At 42.2% G+C, this 21,578-nt stretch overlaps 1 protein-coding gene across 1 annotated transcript; it reads left to right on the forward strand.

Moving 5' to 3' along the window:
* The first annotated feature begins 1,841 nt into the window (after nt 1–1,841).
* On the forward strand, nt 1,842–17,092 carry GGH (gamma-glutamyl hydrolase). The gene is made up of 9 exons (XM_035125607.2): nt 1,842–2,013; nt 4,395–4,509; nt 5,001–5,051; nt 6,236–6,320; nt 6,816–6,954; nt 10,500–10,606; nt 11,204–11,294; nt 12,060–12,197; nt 14,009–17,092. Exons 1-9 carry the CDS (start codon nt 1,899–1,901, stop codon nt 14,128–14,130), a joined length of 963 nt encoding a protein of 320 aa, XP_034981498.1. The 5' UTR covers nt 1,842–1,898; the 3' UTR covers nt 14,131–17,092.
* The last annotated feature ends 4,486 nt before the right edge of the window (nt 17,093–21,578 follow it).

A 21,578-nucleotide genomic window follows, 5' to 3' on the forward strand; every position in this document is an offset into this window, starting at 1 on the left:
TGCTGAATGTGCATCTTCAGGAGGAGGTTGCTCTAGCTGCCACTCTAAAACTTTGATGAGTGTCAATAATCTGATGTTATTATCACAGCTGGTGACTGACAGTTGGTTAGCCAGCCCATCTATCAAAGTTGGCCTGCAGGGGTTGGGTGAATTAGGGATCTGTCCTACTGGTATTGTCCAATTCCCACCCACCTTCAGCCGATGGGAAGCCCATCAGCAGTGCCCAAAAGCAATAACCCTCTGCTGCTGCTATTCCCCAGCAACTAGTATTCAGAGATATACTGTCTCTGATACTGCAGCCAACATATATCCATTATGACTTGTAGTCAGCAATAACCTTTTCCTCCATGGATTTGTCGAATTCCCCTTTAAAACCATTTAAATTCATAGGCGGCACCATACCTTGTAATGAAGAATACACTGTGTGAAGGAAGGATAACTTCCTTCCTTATTCAGTTTCACCCGGTGACCCTGGTTTCTAGCTTTATGAACCCCTGCTAGTTTTGGTTACCATTTTGTGAACTTTCTGACTCTACAATGTAATTTTTGAGATGCAGCAACTGAATTATACATAATACTCCCAAGTGTGTTCACCCCATGGATTTGTATAAAGGCAATATAATATTGCCAGCCTTATTTTAAATTCATTTCCTAATGATGCCTAACATGGAATGTGCATTTTTCACACCTACCATAGAGTGACTTAAAAGTTTTGATCAGCTATGCAACACAATCCTAAGGTCTTTTTCCTGGTCAGTATCCACCAGCTCAGATCCCATAAGCAGATATATGACTTTTTGCCCCATTGTGTCATTTCACACTTACACTGAGCTTCACTTGGCGTTTTATTGCTCATTCACTCAGTTTGGAGTTACCCTTTTGGAGCTCTTTACAGTCCCCATTTTTTACAGTGCTGAGTTAAGCAAACTTGGTCCCCATACCACTTCCCTTGATCCCATATCATTTATGAAAAAGTGAAGAAGCATCAGTTCCAATACAGGTCTAGCTGGGTGTTACTTCCTATGTCCTTCTATTGGGAGGACAGTCCATTTATTCCTTCTCTCTGTACATTATACAGTACAAACACAAATTGAACACACTGCTTCTACCAAAAACAGCAGGGCTACTAATACTACTATGTCCTCAAGGAGCTATTTCTAAATACTGTATGAACACCCAAATGGTGATTATTAAAATTCATCATTCGTTATAAGTGTGCTACACTATTTATGACACAAAGGTCAGTTTGCTAGGCTGTAGTACTAAGCCAAATAAATATCAAGGAAGTTTGTTGGGCAGAACTGCCCTTTATTCCTACGTGATTGTCTTACTGGCTGCCTAGAAACCTCCCCGGATATCGTCATTTGCATGCTGCCTTTCCATAGTTAAAAAGCATGCTCAAGGCGCCTTACTACATGGCATTATTTACATAATTACCAAAATACACTCATCATAATTTTAAACCGTATCAAAGCGCCCACAACGAAATTAAGCAATCCCCACACAAGTTTTAACGAAATCTATAAAGAGTAGTACATGTATAATATAACGAACAGCAAGATCGACATAAACAAAACAAAATAAACTCCAACAACCCCACCCGGCCTAAATCTCCCGCGCGCACCGATTCCCACGCAGGCATTTCCAGCAGCTTTTCCTCCTCCGCCTCTTTTTGCGTTGCCGGCAAAGAAGGAACGAGGAAGAAAAGGCGCAGCGGCGAAGAAGCGCGCCTTCCCGGAATGCCGCGGCTGCTCGAGGACTACATTTCCCAGAATGCCGCGGCCGCCCGGCCGAGATGCGCCCTGATTGGACGGCGTTGCAAAGCCGCTCGGCGCCGGCAGAAGCGCGCGCCATAAGACGCGGAGCCTGGCTCGGGTCGCCGAACGCTGCGGGCGGCCATGGCGAGCTGGGTGGGACTCGGGCGCGCGCTGGGGGCCTGCTGCCTCCTGGGCCTCTTCTGCGGCGCCGCGCTGCCCTTCTCGCTGCGGGGCGCGAACCAGAGACCCATCATCGGTGAGTCGCCGCGCGCTGCGCCTGTAACGGGGGATCCCCGGGATTCTCCAAAGAGCCAGAGAAAGAGTCCTGTTGCCAAGGAACGTGGAGGGGGGAGAGAGAGAGAGAGAGAGAGAGAGAGAGAGAGAGAGAGAGAGAGAGAGAGAGAGAGAGAGAGAGAGGAAATAAAAGAAATGCAAAAAGTCTCTCTTCCCTCCTTTAGCTCGGTGGGTCGGGCAAAGTTTAAATCGTAGAATTGAAGAGTTGGAAGGGACCAACTAAAGCATGAATGACAGATGACCACCCAACTTCTGCTTTAAAAAAATAATAATATTAAGCTTGCACTGGGATCACCCAAGGGGATTATTTGCGACACCAGGTGGCTCTTTCGCACTTGATTCTTATCACCCCAGTTGTTTCAGATGAAGTCTTCCGTGAATCCCTGCTCTTAAATGCAGTGCTACTTTCCAAGCAAATGACCTAGGCTTGAGTAGGAAGATCCGCAAGGTGCCTCCTTGTCATACCGTAGTTGGTTCGAGATCTACCGTATCAGTATTCACCTGTCACTGGCGAGACGGTGCAACTGGTAGATTAAAACAAGCAAGCAAACATGGCATCTTTCAAGTGTCTGGGGCAACTGAAGCTTCTGGAATACTTGTTTTCCCCTTGCCATTTTCAGCGTCTTCATTTCAAGGGATACAAGAATTCATGTGTATCCGTGGTTGACAACCTGTTCCTATAGGTATGTTTACTTGGAAGTAAACCACCCCAGTGAATTAATTAGATTGATGTAATAATGATTTTAGCCTATCTGTGCAAGTAGTGAAAGACAACACATTCACCCAGACATCACCTGTTATTGGGGGAAATGTACCTCTGTAGAAATCTTGAAACAACACTAAGAATGCCATTTCTGAAAGAGGCTAACTGTCTTTCACTGACCTTTCCCAATTGGCTGTCCTCCAGATGTTTTGGACTAAGCAAAGTGTGTGCTGAAAACTCACCTTTTAGCGACTTTTATTTATTTTGATTTGTGTTGGGTTGTTGGCAGAGGGTATATAGCAGATCTATGGAAGATTTGCAGTAAGTAGATTGGTAAGGATTTCTGACTCCTCAGTTGTTTTACAATAGGAACAGATTGACTTTTGCTGAAAAGTAGGAAGCTAATCAGGGGGAGTTCTGGTACTTAGAACAAATTCCTGGGCTTAGAATGTTACTGGAGGCACCCTGAGCACTCATTCAAAGTCTTCTGTGCCTGACTTTAGGCGCAGATCTGCTCTGTCGTATATCTAGGGATTCTAGCAAAAAGCAAAGTAGATCTAACAAACTTAGTCTTCCCATTCCTGTTCTATACTCCCTGATGGGAACTATGTCAGTAACAGTAATTTTTGGAGTGTGTGTGACTAGCCATAAATTTATAAAGTTCTTCTTTCTAAGCTTTCTGTAAAACACACACACACCTTCTCCTCCTCCTCCTCATTTTGTTGTTGGATTCCAAAAGAAGAAGTGCTTGTTCAACACCAAGTTGATGAGCTGGCAACCTTGAATGCCTCAAACCCACCCCAAATTGTGGTGCAATGGGTCTTGTGACAGCATTGCATAACTTACCTGTATCATCTTTGTATTATGTTCTGCTATGCCTGGGTTGTGAACTTTTGGAAAGCTGGTTCTAAACTCCTTTAAAAAAACAACAACATATTTTTGATATAGAGAGTGTGATGCTTGCTGGAGCTTGTCTGTGTGTGTCAAATTGTGAAGCACTCAAGGGGTCAAAAGTACTGTATTGTATTTCTACAAGTCAGTTTTAAAAGGATAATGTAGGTACTTTAACATATGGTATGGAAAATTTGCTTTCATGATGATATGTCAGGCCTTTGACTTTTAGGCTATTCCATATTTCATATAGAAAGTATTTAAGCGTAGCATGAAATCCATTTGTAGACAGTCATGTCTGATGATCACAGATTTTCAGTGTACTTCCTCAAACACGTAGTGAGACATACATGCAACTTTCATATATGTAATTTATTTATATCATATAATTTCTATACTGTTTGCTTGTAAAAAACAAAAACAACCCCCCAAAGGAGTTTACAAAAGCAATCTACTCCTGCTTTCACTTTGCTTTCACATAAATGCTTTCTGAGTACAAAATGAGCAACATGCAAACCAGTCTTAAATATAGTTGTGTTTAACACCATCTGAACAAGTGATTGCCCTGCTGTTGCTGCTGCTGGATTGTGATTGTGATGTTATATTGGACACCATGTTCTTTCTTGGATTCAAATATAGATAATATTACATTAATCACCATACCCCACCTACTGCTAGTTTATCAGCGGCATCTCAGTTTTTTCTGTGACCTCGCTGATGCCTAACTTTTTTACTCTGGATCTTTCTAGGAATATTAGCACAGGAAACTGACTTTAAAAGTTTCCAAAAATTTGGAAGTTCTTACATTGGGGCTTCATATGTGAAGTTTATTGAATCTGCTGGAGCCCGGGTAGTACCAATCAGGTAAGCTTGTGTGAATAATGTGCTCACATTCTGCAGTGCAAAGTAGAATTTTTCTCAGGACGATATTGGCCAGTCTTTAGGGTAGAAGCAGATTAGCACTCTTCAGTATGGGTGTATTTGTGAAGCAATTGCACTGCAGCGGTGCGAGAGTTAGACCAGGACTGGGAAGACCCAGGTTCAAAATTCTGCTTAGCCATGAAGTTCACCGGGTGACCAGCCACAACCTGTCACCTTAACCTGCTTTGCAAAGTCGTTGTGAAGATTAGGGGAAATGTGCATGCTGCCTTGAGGTGCTTAGAGGACATAGATGTGACTGATTAATGTGACTTTCCAGGAAGTCTGAACTATGAACTGACTTAACATGAATTTCAATTGTAGCACAGAAAATTGGCGTTAACCTTTTAGTTACTGTGCTAAAAAACTGTTCTAAACTGATGCAGGGAAGCTATACACTTCTAATGCAACTTTTCGTTTCATTTTAATTTCTCCAGACTGAATCGTTCAGATGAAGAATATGATAAGATTTTCAATTCTGTCAATGGGTAAGCATCCTAATGAACATCTGTTTTGTTGCTATTGGTAGTAAAAGTGTAGAGCAGTGAAGTGGAAGGAGTATTAGGCAACTGAGACGATATCAGAGACTCGGGTTCCAATTTCTATCAGGCCTTGAATCTCATTGGGTGTCTGTTGCTCAGCAGTTTACCTTGAAAGGCTGTTGGGAAGATGATAAGGTTTGTAAAGTACATTGCAATATACAAAGTGTTACAGAAGTTAATAGAACCTCGGGTTGCAGACATAATCCATGACAGAGGCACGTCCGCAACCCGCAGCATTCGCAAGCTGAAGCGCTGTGCATGTGCGAGGTGCGATTTAGCACTTCTGCGCATGCGCGAGCGGCGAAACCTGGAAGTAACCCGTTCTGCTACTTCCGGGTTTCCCGTGGTCTGCAAACCGAAAACACATAACCTGAAGCAGGCATAACATGAGGTATGGCTGCAATGAAAAAGATGTCACAATAATAGTGTACTGTAATGGTGGCTTTTCATTTGATTTGCTCTGCTTGTTGATAATTCTGTGTACAGTATTCTATAACCTGAGCATGCAGTTCTGAGCATTTCCTAGCAGAAATGTGGGGCTGTCAGTACCAGAATAAGAGACCAGCTGAAATGAAAACAAACAGAACAAATCTTTAGTGTGGCAGGCAAAGCAGATACATTTAACATTGGTTTCTTGTCAAAAGGCATATTAAACAGAATCCTGGGAGATATTTCCTGTAATTAAAAGTGCATATTTGCCTATATATTCCACACAAATTTATTTGAGCTGATTTGGCTTTCACAGCTGCTAGCCACTTGATTTTTATTTTTTTATTTACACAATTTCCAACCCACCTTTCATCATCAGTGATCTCATGACAGGTAACAACCATTTGAAAAACAAATGTGGTTATGGGAAAATGCTCATGCAATAATGGAATTGGCATCAGGTACCACTTTGAAATTGAGGTTTTGATTTCCGACTACTATCTTCCTGCTCTTCCCACCATGTTCCACGATGACTGTTTAAACAACCCTTGCTTATAGTACTTGAATATGTCACCTTTTTCTTTAAAGATTGTATTGCAGATCCTTCCGTGATTACAATCCAGGTTTATTCATGTTACCTTTGTGTGACCAATCGTCAGTTCATTGCTGCTGACGAAAGTGTTGTCATTTTGTTGGCTTAGGATTCTCTATCCCGGAGGCGGTGTTAGCCTTGAGACTTCTGAATTTGCCAGAGTTGCAAAGATATTCTACAATAAAGCACTAGAGGTAAATATTTGAGCATGCCAATATTTCTGCATTGGGACGCTGGCAGTGTTGAGGAATGACAATTGTTGGTGCCTCTTATTTCCACACCTTTTTAGCTGGCATGTGGGCAGTCATACAACTCTGCCTTATCTTTATGTGCATGATTTTGGGATGTAAGATGCAAATAGAATCATAAAGTTGGAAGGGACCTCAAGGATCATCTAGTCCAACCCCTGGCAATGCAGGAATCTTTTGCCCAACATGGGCTTGAACCCACAACCTTGAGATTAAGAGCCTCATGCTCTACCAACTGAGTTGCCCCAGCCTCTCCGATATATAAAGTGGATCTATCCTGGTGATGTATATAGGGAGTCCCCAACCCCTTTGAGGCCTGGGGACACATTAGGAAATCTTAGAAACTTTCCTGCTATCTTCCTAGGTAGTTAAATAATGGGGAATATAAGTGTCTAGGATCTGTAGCTATTGATTCATTCCCCCCCTTCTTGTTGTTTCCAGGCTAATGATAGAGGGGACTATTTTCCTGTATGGGGGACATGCCTGGGACACCAGCTGCTTAGCGTTCTCACTTGCGGGGAAGATCTGCTCACCTGGACTAATACGGATGGCCTTGCATTGCCGCTGAACTTTACTCCAGGTAAAAACTCTGAGTTTCAGTTCACAGAAGACTTAAGACTGTGGGGGTCGGTGATAATAAATTCTGTGAGTCAAAGTGAAATAATGACCATGAGAATGCACTGAGCTCTGAGGTCCTGGAGATGTTTAGTCTTCTATCTCATAAGTTTGAGAGGCCTGATACTGTGCTGCGCTGGGGATCAGTAGCAGAATACAGGGTCTGGTGCAAGAGTCCCTTCTTTGGTATTGTAGTCTGGCTCCATGAACTCTGCTGGAGCAGACTGTTGCTGTTGGTTTGGCTGTGCTGTATAATGAGTTTTAGGGGACTTTAAGAAAAGGACGGGAAAAGGGTCGGGAACTTGTGGCCTTCTGGATGTTGCTGAACTACAGCTCCCATAATATCTGGCTGTTAGACATGCTGTCTGGGGCTGGTGGGAGTTTGACAACACTTGAGAGGCCACAAGTTCTCCACTGCTGGAGATGGAGCCACTGATGGCCCAAACAGCAGAGAAATGGCTCTGTCTCCGTAGAGCTAATGATGACCCTTGCTAGCTGTTTAGAGCAGCAGTCAAAATTTAGGGTTTCATAATGTGTGCAATGCTGTTACTTCTTGAGTCTATGTTTTAAAATTACAGTGAACTGGGAGGGAGGGCTCTTTATCCGGAATGCTACAGGTCACACCTGTATCTAGTTATAAGCAAAATGTCCAAATATTAGGGGGAAAATGATTTAAACACTGCAGTCTTTTTCATTTTTAATTTTCTCATGGCAGCACCGCTTTTGTTAGCACTGTTACATAGTGGGTGGATCGTCTTCCTTCAAAGCAGGAAGTCAGCAATCATTATGCAAAGCCGGAAATTAGCAGGCAGTGAGGGTTTTTCCAGAACGGTATTGGTATGGTTAAACCCATAGCTCCTACACGTTGACCACAAAAAGAACGCCCTTAAACTCTTGCATTTTAAGGAAGGAATATTGCTTTTTTCTAACCTTCAGATTGCAACTTCTTTCCTTTTTTTTGCTGAAAAGTGGTGCTTCTATTAGAGTTCTGATTATTGCAAAGCGCAAGAGGGTGCAAGTGTTGTGGACAGTGCCTGTAATGCTGTCAGTGATTAGAGGAATGATTATGAATTTCTGAAAAGCCTTATTGTTTTTAATTGCCTTAAGAAAACAACATTTAGATGCTGAGCATTCCCCACCATTTTTCAGCCTGTGTTTATTTGAATGTCAACAATATCTAAGGCAACACAATGACCATAAACAATATACAATATGAAAATTTTTATGGAATATCTTCAAAACATCAAAAGAAATAAACTGAAATCTTTGAAAGTCTCTGTAACACATCTTTTTTCCGAATAGATATAAATGAAAATGACAAATGCTAAGGAACAGTGCTCATGTAATTATGTAGTCACTGCTACTTAATGTGTTAATGAAGCAATTCTATATCCTTCCACTGCACTGGTGAAGATTTCTACGAAACAGTAGCCATTATCCGGAATCACTGTTCAGTGTTGCAATGTTGGACATCATATTTCCTGATTACACAAAGCTTCATAGCTTGTTTTCCACCGGACAAAGTCTGGCGCTGTGCTTCATTTAAAGACTTTCAGGCTTACAGAAACTTTCAAAGATTTCAGTTTATTTCTTTTGATGTTTTGAAGACATTCCATAAAATTTTCCCCTATTGTATATTGTTTATGGTCATCGTGTTGCCTTAGATATTGTTGACGTACTTTTTGCAACACAGGGGTTTGTGTGTTTATTTGAAGCCTGAGTGGTTATTCTCCTCTGTCCTGGAGCCCAGTACGATACCCCTTCCTGCCCCTGCTACTAAAAACAAACAAACACAGTTCTTTCCTTGCAGCAATGCAGCATGGTTAACCCACCTCCATTAATTGCAAATGGGATACAGTATGGCTGATGCTGGATTGCAGTAATGTGTTAATAAGGAAATGGCTACTGGCCCTGATGACTATATGCTGTGCCACCTCCAGGTTTGGAGGTAGCGTGCCTCTGAATTCCTGTTCCTGGAGAACAATAGCGGGAGGGCTGTTGCCATCAGTGCCCTACTTGTGGGATTCCCAGAAGCATCTGATTGGCCAATGCAGGAAAACACGCTGGGCTGATGTTCTTATATAAGCGTCTGTGTCACCGAAAGGTCCTAAGCCAAATCCTGGTGTGGCTCTTCTTCCAGCAATTAATAGGTGGTTTGTCATCTTGTTGAGTTAATCCTGAATCTATGCGTCATAATACATTCCAATAAAGTGAATATGACTCAGAGGACACTTCTGAATACAGTATTGAAAACCGGAGCATTTCCTTCCGGGTTTTCGGCGTTCGGGAGCTGCAATGTTCCAAAACAGAGGCGTTCGGGATCCGAGGTTTGACTGTTATGAGCTTGTTGCTGCAACAACAGCCAATTAATTGTGGCGTTATCTTGACTACCAAGATGGAGTTAGCAAAGTTTCTTGAACAATTCACCTTTGGTTCAACACGATGCTAACAGAGGTTTTTTTTTCATGAAGTTTGTTTTATGATTTACACTTTGATAAAGGGTTCTATATAGTGGGGAGGGAGAGTTGAAAATAATGTCAAAATATTTCACATTTGGCAACCAATTTACCACTTTGGTTCCAGATAATACATGGGTAGATAAGTATAAAAAGCCCGGGACACAATTTTTCATGGCCCTCCAGCGGCTATGGTAGCTCATTTAACAAAAGCAATGTATTTTGCATTAAATCTGGACGTTTACTCGATACTGACCAAACTAAGCCTCCTAAAGCAAAATATGTCGTGGAAAAATTTCTCCGTATTGATCCAGAGTAGATTCCAATTTATAGTCAGCAGAGTAAAAACTTAAACACGTTGCAGGATTCCTAAAAAATAGACCGGAGGCAATCCAGCAGAGCTTTACTGCTACTGAAGGCAAATGAGCATAATGGTCACAAATCCAATACAACCAGGATTGGCACTGTCCATAAGAAATCCAGTTGGAGCAGACTTAACTTAAATTTACAGTAACTCGTAATAAGTCTAAACCTTAACACTATATACAGAGCAACACACCAGAAGGAAAAGAGAAAGAAAGGGAAAAGCAAAACCCACGCTTCCTTCTGGCCTTACTTTTATAGTCAACATGACATTGACAGAAGAGATAACAGAACCAGTTTAAGCCAGCAGTACTCGGCGTCTCTGAAGGAACATCAGGAACCTTCTTCTTGTTTCTTTCACACAGAGAAGCTTCCAGGACCCTCTTGAATTAAGTAGAATAGGAAAGATCTCTACAAATCAGATTGATACTTTCTGCACTAAGAAATGCAGACTGACAAAATAAACACCAGTATCATAGGACCATAGAATTGTAAAGTTGGAAGGTACCCCAAAGGACATCTAGACCAACCACCAATGTGGTATCTGCTGTTGACTGGTGTGTGTGTGTGATCTGACATCAGTTCAGCTTTTCTAAGCACTACCTGAGCAGATCAGGCAGGCTTTAAACAAGTGGGCACGCTGCAGGTAGTAATGTTAACTCTTCTTGCCTTTTTTTTTTTTTGGTATAAGATGGCAAAAACAGCGGAATATTCCAGAATTTTCCTGCTGATTTGTTACAAATGATGGCTTCTGAACCCTTGACATCAAACTTCCACTTCTGGAGCCTTTCCGTGCAGGTACTTTTAAAGATTGCATGTAAAGCATTAATTTAAAATAGGGGTCAGCAAACTTTTTCAGCAGGGGGCCGGTCCACTGTCCCTCAGACCTTGTGGGGGGGGCGGACTATATTTTGGGGGAGAAATGAATGAATTCCTATGGCCCACAAATAACCCAGAGATGCATTTTAAATGAAAGGACACATTCTACTCATGTAAAAACACGCTGATTCCCGGACCGTCCGTGGGCCGGATTTAGAAGGCGATAGGGCCGGATCCGGCCCCTGGGCCTTAATTTTGCCTACCCATGATTTAAAATATATCAAACTGCCTTCTACAACTATGACCTCACGAAGCAACATGCAAAGGTTTGATAGATAAGGTGTAAATAATAGCAGCAGGACAGATGCAAATGATGACAATGTGTTTTGCTGAGTGAAACCTGTGATTCTCACTTCAAAGTAAACGCACTGATGCATCTGGATTTTTTTTCTTAAAAAAGAATAGCAGCAGGACAGATGGACATGTTAATAGGAGAAGGATTAGTAGAAGAGTAAAAGTGCCCCATCTAAAAGAATATTTTGGAATAATAATAATAATAAACCCTTTCTCTTACAGAATTTTACAAATAATGAAAAGTTGCGCAACTTCTATAAGATCTTGACAACTAATGTTCATAACAACGTGGACTTCATATCTACCATGGAAGGTAATGTAAATCAGATGTGCAGAAGCCTTTTCTGCTGAGGGCAGCATTCCTGGGGCTGCATGCTGATGGTGGGCAGGGCTGGTGCTGGCAGTGAGTAGGGCTACCTTTCTCCTCCCTCCTAGCCCAATAATAATAATAATAATAATAATAATAATAATAATAATAATAATAATTTATTATTTATACCCTGCCCATCTGGCTGGGTTTCCCCAACCACTCTGGGCGACTTCCAACAGAAATATTAAAATACAATAATTTATTAAACATTAAAAGCTTCCCAGTGGGTTGCTGGGGTGTGTCTATGTATGTGACATGTTAGTCTTGCCAGAGATCTGAACCGTCGGCTTACAGACTAGAGGACTTTCCTTCTCCTCCTCCTTTCATTGCTCCATCAGTTCTACCCTTCTCTCCCTCTGGGCCTGAATATTGCCTCTGCCACACCGAACTCACTGGGTGGCTAGCCATTCTGTCTCAGTGCCTCCACCTGGAAAATGGAGGTAATAGCCCTGACCTACCTTGGAGCTTGTAAGGTTGTTGGTTGGCATCCATCTGTCTTGGGAAGCATGCAAGGATAATGTCCGCAAAGTGTTTTGGACACATCCCAAGCTCTATATACAGATGCTTGTTATTAATGGTAATATTTTGTGTGAAATTCCTTTGTTGGAAAATCTTGGTTAGAACTATAAATCCGGCATCCAAACTTTTAAAGAGAAACTTCTTGTCTTATGTGCGTGAGTTGATGGAAACCAATTGGTTATTTTCTAGCTCACAGATACCCTGTGTACGGCGTCCAGTGGCATCCAGAGAAAAACCCATATGAATGGAAGAACTCGACAGGCATTCCACATTCCCAGGCAGCTGTAAAAGTCACATACTACATAGCTGACTTCTTAGTCAGCGAAGGTATTAAAAGTTTGTAGATGGCAGTTGTGAAATTTCACCTGAAAGGAGAAAAGCTTGTATGTTAAGTGGCACCTTTTTCTTACAGCTAAACTGTGGAAATATAAATGGCAATAGTTAGTGGCAGTGCAACCACATATTCAGATTAAAGAAAAGTTAGACAAAACAGTGCCAGCTTTTATCCACACAATGCTGAGGGCAATATCCCATGAAGTCCTGTTCTCCACTTGCTTGCTGGACTTCCCTCTCCCTGGTCAGGGGAACCCCAGCTCAGCTTAGGCAGAGTGGGGAGGGTTGAGAAAGTGAGCAGGTAAGTTCTGTTGCACAGACAGGTGTCCTTGCACCAACAGAACTTCACTGAATGCAGTCCTTAATGTTTTGATCTTAACCAGGCATCCCCAAACTTTGGCCCTCCAGATGTTTTGGACTACAATTCCCATCATCCCTGGCCACTGGTCCTGTTAGCTAGGGATCATGGGAGTTGTAGGCCAAAACATCTGGAGGGCCGCAGTTTGGGGATGCCTGATCTTAACCATTGAGCAGAGAGACCTAGTCAAAGGAACTGTAGAATTTTTGAGATTAGTAGTAAAGTAAGGCAGGCATCTTCTAGAGTTGTCTTGCTCTTGACGTGCTGGTTTTAGAATAACATCCCCAGAAAAGCTTGCTTGGTGCCATCCTTACCATCTCTTTCTTTTAATTACCCAGGCCTTTTTAAACAACTTGAATGTTTACAGTGCCTCTTAGTCTTTATGATTTGTGTTTTCCTGTATATAGGCCAGAAAAAGAACAAAAAATGAATGCTGCTTTCATTGTTTTTGTTCTTTTTCTGGCCAACTTTGTGAGCTACCCACAGAACATAAGTTAATAGGGTGGCCGTTCAAGTTAATAAATGCCAAAAAATTGGTCTGGATGGCTGGTTATTGGAAGTTGCAGTACTCAAACTGCTTGTGGCATCCCAATATTATTGGTGTCAAGAGGACTACACTGGCATAGGGCTACCATAGATCTAGGATGTCTGGACATATCCGGGATTTGTCTGTTGAAGAGAGTGTCAGGGTGGAATTTCTGAAAATTGGTAAAAGTGTCTGGGGACATATGGCAGCCCTACCCTAGAGTAGTCCTCTTGACACAAATGATATTGGAATATTTTTTTGGCAAAGCTCAACTATTGTCTTGTGGCTGCCTAACATCTTGCTCTAGACTAATTTTTTAAGGTTGATTTCAGCAGAACATACATCCTATGTGCACTTGTGTAGCAGAATGTTCATTTTTGAAGGGAAAAAAGGTAAAGGGCCCCTGACAATTAAGTCCAGTCGCAAACGACTCTGGGGTTGCGATGCTCATCTCGCTTTAGCGGCCAAGGGAGCCGGCGTTTGTCCGCAGAGAGTTTTTCTGGGTCATGTGGCCGGCATGACTAAACGCAATTTACCTCCCTGCCAGAGCGGTACCTGTTTATCTACTTTCACTTTGACGTGCTTTCGAACTGCTAGGTTGGCAGGAACTGGGACCGAGCAATGGGAGCTCACCCCGTTGCGGGGATTCAAACCGCCGACCTTCCGATTGGCAAGCCCTAGGCTCAGTGGTTTACACCACAGTGCCACCCGTGTCCCTTTAAGAAAAGTATTAGCGACTAAAAGTGGGAGGGGGGTTTGTCTTCTAGGAGAGGCTGGCACTTCCCGCAAGTGCCTCTGAGGAGACCATTAATTCCCTGTGTGACCCCGAGTCTTGCATTTAGTCTAGCATTGTTAAAATGCATTTGACAAAATTTGTTCTTTTACAATTGATAACATGGGTATTTCTCCAATGTTTTGCAGCCCGGAAGAGCAACCATCGTTTTCCCAACAAAAGTGAGGAGACCAATGCACTGATCTATAATTTTAACCCCGTTTTCACGGGGCCATTTTCCTCCTTTGATCAAGCTTATTTCTTTGATTAAATTTCCAGCCAGAGATAGGGGAGAGACGGTCTTAGAAATGATGTAGCTGAGGCATCTTTCAGGATTAAACTACGTAACGCATTGAATTATGAAGAGCCAAGGTGACAAGACTGTTTACAGCTCCTTCTGAATTATTTTTTCCAGTCCTCTGTCGAATTGCACTTTTTTTTGTTCTGCTGTGGAACAATCAGCCGACAAGAACCCCTTTGAAAACCTCATTGAAGTCCATGTGTCTCAAATTTGTAATTCAGTGTGAGGACAACAGTTTCAACCCCTACACAAGTTTTGTGCAACTTATTAGGACTCTATCCCCCCTCTCAGACACCATGAAACTCCAGGCCCTCTTCCTCACCATATGTACGGCATTGCTGCGTGGTAAATGCTCTAAGCTTGTTTGCAGACAGGTCTTGTAATTGTAACTGCTAGCACTTTTTAATCCACATGACGGAGAAATGTTACGTCCTCTTTTCGTGCACCAGTGTGAATTTTAAAACCTTATTTATTGGAAAATATTGAAGATGCCAGTCTTCATGTGACTTGAAGCAAATGAATGTTTATCTATGATCAGAGAATTATTTCTGTTCATATTAAACTGTATTATTACTGGTTTGATATAAACATGTGCAGCTAATCAACCTTTTGATAAAGGACAGGATTCCCCTTGAAAGTACATAAAGGATTCCTTTTTTGTCTTTCCTTTTCTCCCGGCTCCCCAAATTCAGCATAGACTAATCTCCTGTGGTCTCTTCCTTAACTTTCTCTTTGTGTTTTAAATCATGCTGCTTTTCCAGGTCTGGATCAGACACACTCACCCACGCCAGGGATCAAGATACCTCCTCTCCCATTTCCCTTCTTAAGGTCTGCTTGAGGAAACAATCTGAATGTTCCCTGAACGTTATCTTTTTTTAAAAAACCAAATGTTTTATTTCATGTTCTTCCTTCAGAGAACTTGAGCCTTTGAGCCTTGGGGTTCCCACTGAACAGGTCCCTGCCACATTCATTTAAAGGATTTTTATACAGCCTTTGATGTAGCATTCCAAGCTAGTGTATGACAAAAAGTAACAACAACTTAATACATTAAAACAGCAATAAAAAAACTACAGGACAATAAAAAATACAGCAGCAATTCAGAACAAATTGAAACCAGAACCCCACCCTCTGGGATTAAATTTCAGTAAAAGTTTAAATTTAAAATGCCTCACAATTCCTCTGCACACTGGGACATAGTGTCACCATTGCTGTAGAGGCCCTTTACACCAGGCCTTGTTGGTATTATTATGCCTGCCCTTCTATGCTCCACTTCTACCCAACTGCCTTCTGTACAAATTTGGTCCTGTGCTGCCTCTCCAACCTTAATGTGATGGGATCTATGTCAGTTCTGTGTAGTCTAGGCGCTGGTGCTAAGTACAACTGCCTAAGTTAATAAAATAAAATTCCTTCCAGTAGCACCTTTGTTGTTTAGTCGTGTCCGACTCTTCGTGACCCCATGGACCAGAGCACGCCAGGCACCCCTGTCTTCTACTGCCTCCTGCAGTTTGGTCAGACTCATGTTGGTAGCTTCGAGAACACTGTCCAGCCATCTCGTCCTCTGTCGTCCCCTTCTCCTTGTGCCCTCCATCTTTCCCAACATCAGGGTCTTTTTCCAGGGAGTCTTCTCATGAGGTGGCCAAAGTATTGGAGCCCCAGTTTCAGGATCTGTCCTTCCAGCGAGCACTCAGGACTGATTTCCTTCAGAATGGATAGGTTTGATCTTCTTGCAGTCCACTTCTTCAGATATCTGAAGTGTGCATGCACATGAAAGCTCACACCAATGACAAATTTAGTTGGTCTCTAAGGTGCTACTGGAAGGATTTTTTTTAATTTTGTTTCAACTACGTCAGACCAACACGGCTACCTACCTGTAACTGCCTAAATTAATGTAATCCTGCATATGTCTACTCAAAAGCTAGCACTGTCGAGTTCACCGAGGCCTACTTTCAGCTGAGAACAGCCTTTAATACAATGAGACTAGTTATATTAATACAGTACTTGATCAGATAAAAGGTGGCATCTTCCCCATCAGATTTTTTTTTTAAAAAAATAAACATTGTTTTCATTACAAAAACCTGCAGGTGGTTGGTGCCAGTTTTGAAGTCACATAGGGAATACCTCATCATCTAAGGTCAACACACCTCATATAAGATGGTGACATGTCACATTGAGACCTAAGAGTTTTCTGCAGAGCAGCTGGGTTTGTTCACATAGAATTGCATGCATATTTGAATGACAGATGTCTCTTGCTTGGATGGCAGCTCAGGTGCTATTAGCTGTAATTTTACATTTCAATCGACTGTATATGTATATTAAGCAATGTGATTAAACATTCCAAGGTGACGTTTTTTGAACGGTAATATCACAGATAGGATTTTCATACACCAGAAGCAATTTGCCAGCTTGGAAGCCTGAATTCTTACCTGAAACGCACATGGACTTTCTGCTCCCTGCATCGTCTTGAGCCCCATTTTGCTGAAAAGCCTGATGCAAGCCATTTTGTTCTTGGAGATGGTTGGGCCTCTGCCCGAGATCCAAATGGCCACAAGAGCATGTGTTTCCCACCATAGCCTGTGTGAAGAGAAAGCTCTGTGCTTGAATGAGGCACATTTTTTAGCCTTCACCATAACTGAATGTGGCAGGCGTGGACATACTCCCAACCTTTGGACTTTGGGATGTTCAACCAGAAGTGAATTCCAGATGAGACTTTACCAGTCATAGGACTATTTATTTCTCTCTTTGATTATGTTTTATCCTTGCACTTTTCCTATACCTGTTTGCCTTTAGATTGTTTAAATGATAATATACACATAGGGTGGGCTCAAAATTGAACTTAATGTAAAGTAATAAAAATGAATGTGGATATATTTGTCTTTTTTTTAAAAAAAAAACCTGTTAAATAGTGAGATTAAAACTATCCATTTGAAACCAAGCAAGTGCCCTTCTTACTTCCTATTCAAACCCTTCCTGCTGTTGAATAAAGGCAAATACTACAGACTAAGTAGTGCTTGCTGGTAGTAATTCATATCAAGCATCTTTACCATATGGATAATTTTCACTATGAAAGGGAAGATGGGGAGGGCAGGGGTTGCCAGCTTCCTCTCAAACTTTCAAGAACGGCATTTATCACTGTGCTGAGAGCTACTTATCTTTAGTATCTCTTCTTGGGTAGCAACAGCTCCTCTAACTAGGTCTATATTAGTGGGGAGTTACACTGCTCCCAGAGCTATAACAATGGGTGAGTGAGGTAGAGGGTGGTTATGACTGACTGTTTCAGACAGGAAGTTGCTTCATGCAAGTCCCCTTTAGTCAAGGACCGCCTTGACTCAAGACACAGGCAGAGTCTCACTTTAGCTTTCTGTCCCCATGTATGTCAATGGAGACAGTACTGCCTCCAACTTCCTTGGGGCAGAATTTAGAAAGGTATCCCTGAAAATGGTGGGGAGAAGCAGCTTCTCCATTGAGAAGTATTGGGGTAACACACTCCTTGGCAAGGGGTGAACTTATCCAGCAGGCATTTTTGGAGGGGCAGATTACCCCCCCCCCTCCATGGAAGTCAGAGGAGACAGCACTTTGACATCAGCAGACTTCCATAGAGAGAAAATAAAGGCTTTGAAGAGTTGTGCTCCAGGCCCCTTTGGGAAAGGTTTGCTTTTCCTTGGACTGAGAACGGACTACCTCCAAGGAAGCGCAAACACATCTTGTCTAGGTGCTTGTATGCCAATATTTCATTTACTTCCTTAATTGTGCAAATTTCCTATCAAAGATTTGGAGCTTGAAATGCTATGCATTTCTGCAGGCCAGAGGTAAAGTATGACCTCAGTTCACATGCATAACAGATTGGTGCAGAACTAGGTCATTGCTAGTTCAGAACAATGTGACTACTAGCACATCTCGGTAGTGGCTCCCGCCCTGTGGAACGCCCTTCCATCGGAGGTCAGGGAGATGAACAACTAACTGACATTTAGAAAACATCTAAAGCAGGCACCCACAAACTGCGGCCCTCCAGATGTTTTGGCCTACAATTCCCATGATCCCTAGCTAACAGGACCAGTGGTCAGGGATGATGGGAATTGTAGTCCAAAACATCTGGAGGGCCGAAGGTTGGGGATGCCTGATCTAAAGGCAGCCCTGTTTAGGGAAGTTTTTAATCTGTGATATTTTAATATATGTTGGTAATTGTTGGAAGCCGCCTAGAGTGGCGGAGGAAACCTAGCCAGATGGGCGGAGTATAAATAAAATAATAATAATAATAATAATAATAATAATACTAGTTGTGTATGACAATGATTTCCTACTTTTCTGGCCTGAGCTGTTTCAGTGAGCCCATGCACTCCCCCCCCCCCATTGCATCATGATGCGGGGTGATGGTTGTTTTTTTTAATGGAAAAAACCACCCTTGTACTATTTTATGTTTGGCACTAGATGGCTCACATGAGCCATCTTTAAATTCTGATTTTGATGTACAACCAAAACGGCTTCTCTCTCTCTCTCTCTCTCTCTCTCTCTCTCTCTCTCTCTCTCTCTCTCTCTCTCTGGATTCTAAAACCTTCAGAAAAAGTTTATTATATAATACTACTTCCATTGTTGTGGCTATTGGCAAGCACACTTCTCCATGCTGGAATAATTCAATGAAAGAGTAAAACCACCAGGTGTTAAAACATAATAGTGGAACACACTACACAGCTACAAGTAAGCATCTTTTAACTTTAAGAACTTTAGATTTGGCTACATTATCTTCTAGGTTCTTAATTTCCAAAGTGAGGGATTTGTTCAAAGCATCTGTGTGTTGTGTACTAAATACACTGGGATTTGGTCCCAAATAAAAGTGCATGGGATTGCAGACATTATTTCAGTTGAAGCTGATGGGATTCTGAGGTTCTTAGGATTGGCTGGATTTCAAAAATTATACAAAGAATCAGAAATGCAGCCTTGTAGGTAGAATGCAAACAGAGGTGCATTTCCCAGCTGTACCCCAAAGTCCGTTTAGAAACGGCATCTGTGTGTGTCACTGAGGGTGTGCAGCTTTAGGACAATAACCTTTACAATTGTCAATTGTATTTACTTAATTATCATTGTTCCTTTTACAACACTAATCCTGTTTCACCCAGTTGGCCACCACCCTAAGATGGTATGAGGAAATTGGCTAAGCTTACTAAGACTAGGCAAAACTGTCATGTCACTGTGCCAAAGGTTAAGTGAAACACAGTTCTAAATACAGGGGCAGTAGAGAAATAATAGTGTGAGTTCAGATGATTATATGCATGATGAAAACCCATCAGGGTATAAGCGGGGAAAACTTACAAACATGTTGCAGTGTGATTAAAAGAATAATGCAATCAAAAGCAGAAAGGAACTGATAAAGCAACTAATAATACCTGAAGGAGCGTCTCCACCCCCATCGTTCTGCCCGGACACTGAGGTCCAGCGCCGAGGGTCTTCTGGCAGTTCCCTCGCTACGAGAAGCCAAGTTACAGGGAACCAGACAGAGGGCCTTCTCGGTAGTGGCACCCACCCTGTGGAATGCCCTCCCACCAGAGGTCAAAGAGAACAGCAATTACCAGACCTTTAGAAGGCATCTAAAGGCAGCCCTGTTAAGGGAAGCTTTTAATGTTTGATGGATTTCTGTATTTTAATATCTTGTTGGAAGCCGCCCAGAGTGGCTGGGGAACCCGGCCAGATGGGCGGGGTATAAATAATAAATTATTATTATTATTATTATTATTATTATTATTATTATTATTATTAACGAGAATAAAATCAAGCCCTGTCTTAAGTTGACACAGTTAACCTTGTCATGAATTTAGAGTTTGTGAGTGTTGTTAGAATGCCAGTCTTTAAGACATCTGAAACTGCCTGTTTACCATCTTCAGAGCACATACACCTAATATTGTGCCAATAGTGGGCTCCATTTTGGAACTTTTGAGTCCATTGTTAGTTTTAGAGGACTGAGAAGACAAAGAAAAAGAGATGTGGTGATTTCCATAACTACATTAGTTAAAGGGCAATCATATATATACACTATGTGAACATGAGTTGTGATATTTGCAGAAGGGAGAGTGTCACAAACGCTGCCCTCTCTGCCCCAGTGTATTAAACCCCAGTGAATATCAGAACAGATGAAAACAACCTGAGTGAATGGGTAGTTATGTGAACTAATACACATACTCATTTAACTTCTATGACCTTTCCTGTAAAAACAGCAGGACACTATGGACTTGATTAGTAAATGATGGTGCTCTATGTGCCAGTCATTTCTAAGGTTGCAGTCCTAGAGTCCCTTAAAAGAAGACCACAGGGCGCCTCGCATCTCTAACCTTCCCCCACCCGCTTTGAATTGCTCTGTCCAAATGAAACCTCAAAGGCCCTTACTGAAACAATTTAAATTGGATTGCGCAGCACGTCCAAAAGGGAAGCAATTAAAATTTAGGATGTTTCTTCTGCCTAATTAAACATCTGACAAGATGTGCCTAGTGCCACTCCTCTCCAATCTTCATTTTATTTGTTTAATTTTCTTCTGTATGAACACCTCATGTGTATGTCGTAAGCCATCTGTTGCTGCTGCTGACTCATTTGAGGGTGGCTGTGTTACGAGTCTGCAAAGCATTCTCATTTCAATGCACCAAGCATAGACATTTGGTCTCTAGAAGAAGATCCCTTTCTGTTGAAAGGGCATTTCACAAATGATGGCACAGGCAGGTCTGCATTAATCACCAGGTGTGTATTCAACACAGAATGGCAGCTCATCACAGTTCCTTTACGTATTATATATTTCGGAAAGCTGTTCACTATGCATTTGGGCTCTTCTTTAGATGGGGTGGGAAACCTTTCTGGCCTGGTGGGCCAGATCTTTATTTCCCGCCAGCCTGCGGGGCAACTTGGACACTCACCCCTGGCCTAAGTTAGCCTGCAGAGGAAGGATACTCACCAAATCGGACTTAGGCAAAAATCCCCACCCAGATGATGGGTGAGTGTGGGAGGTTTCAATCCTACTTCCTACAAGATTGAGTGCACAAGAGAATTCTCTGTGATGAACTCACACCCAAACCAACAACAAAGCACCTAAAACAGATAACTTGATTATGTTATGTGAACATCAAAGGAGAGGGTGTTCCAGGCAATAAGAACAATCATGAAAAAATTCTGCTTCCAGGTGTCCTGAACCCCTGGCCTACCTGGTCAGTATGTCAAGTCCCCAAGTCCAGGTTCAATCCACATGTCCAAAGCCCAAACTAAAGCACAGTCCCACAAAGATCCTGGAGTATCCAAGCTGAGATCCATCAACATGGGCATCTGAGCAGACACAGCACCTCAGCTCTGCTTCCATTTGGTGCTTTGCATGCTGATTGCAACATCTGGGCTCGATGAGGCAGGTGGACCTCAACTGTTCCAAGCCTACACCTGCTGAGGAATCACAC

Source organism: Zootoca vivipara, chromosome 8 (assembly GCF_963506605.1).
Source record: "Zootoca vivipara chromosome 8, rZooViv1.1, whole genome shotgun sequence".
In the NCBI taxonomy this organism is placed as follows: domain Eukaryota; kingdom Metazoa; phylum Chordata; class Lepidosauria; order Squamata; family Lacertidae; genus Zootoca; species Zootoca vivipara.

Excerpts from the sequence above, each read along its gene's own strand:
- GGH (XM_035125607.2), top strand. The coding sequence starts at position 1,899 with ATGGCGAGCTGGGTGGGACTCGGGCGCGCGCTGGGGGCCTGCTGCCTC. Across the intron at positions 5,052-6,235 it reads ATTTTCAATTCTGTCAATGG|GATTCTCTATCCCGGAGGCG; the intron begins GTAAGCATCCTA and ends TTGTTGGCTTAG. Across the intron at positions 10,607-11,203 it reads TCTGGAGCCTTTCCGTGCAG|AATTTTACAAATAATGAAAA; the intron begins GTACTTTTAAAG and ends TTTCTCTTACAG.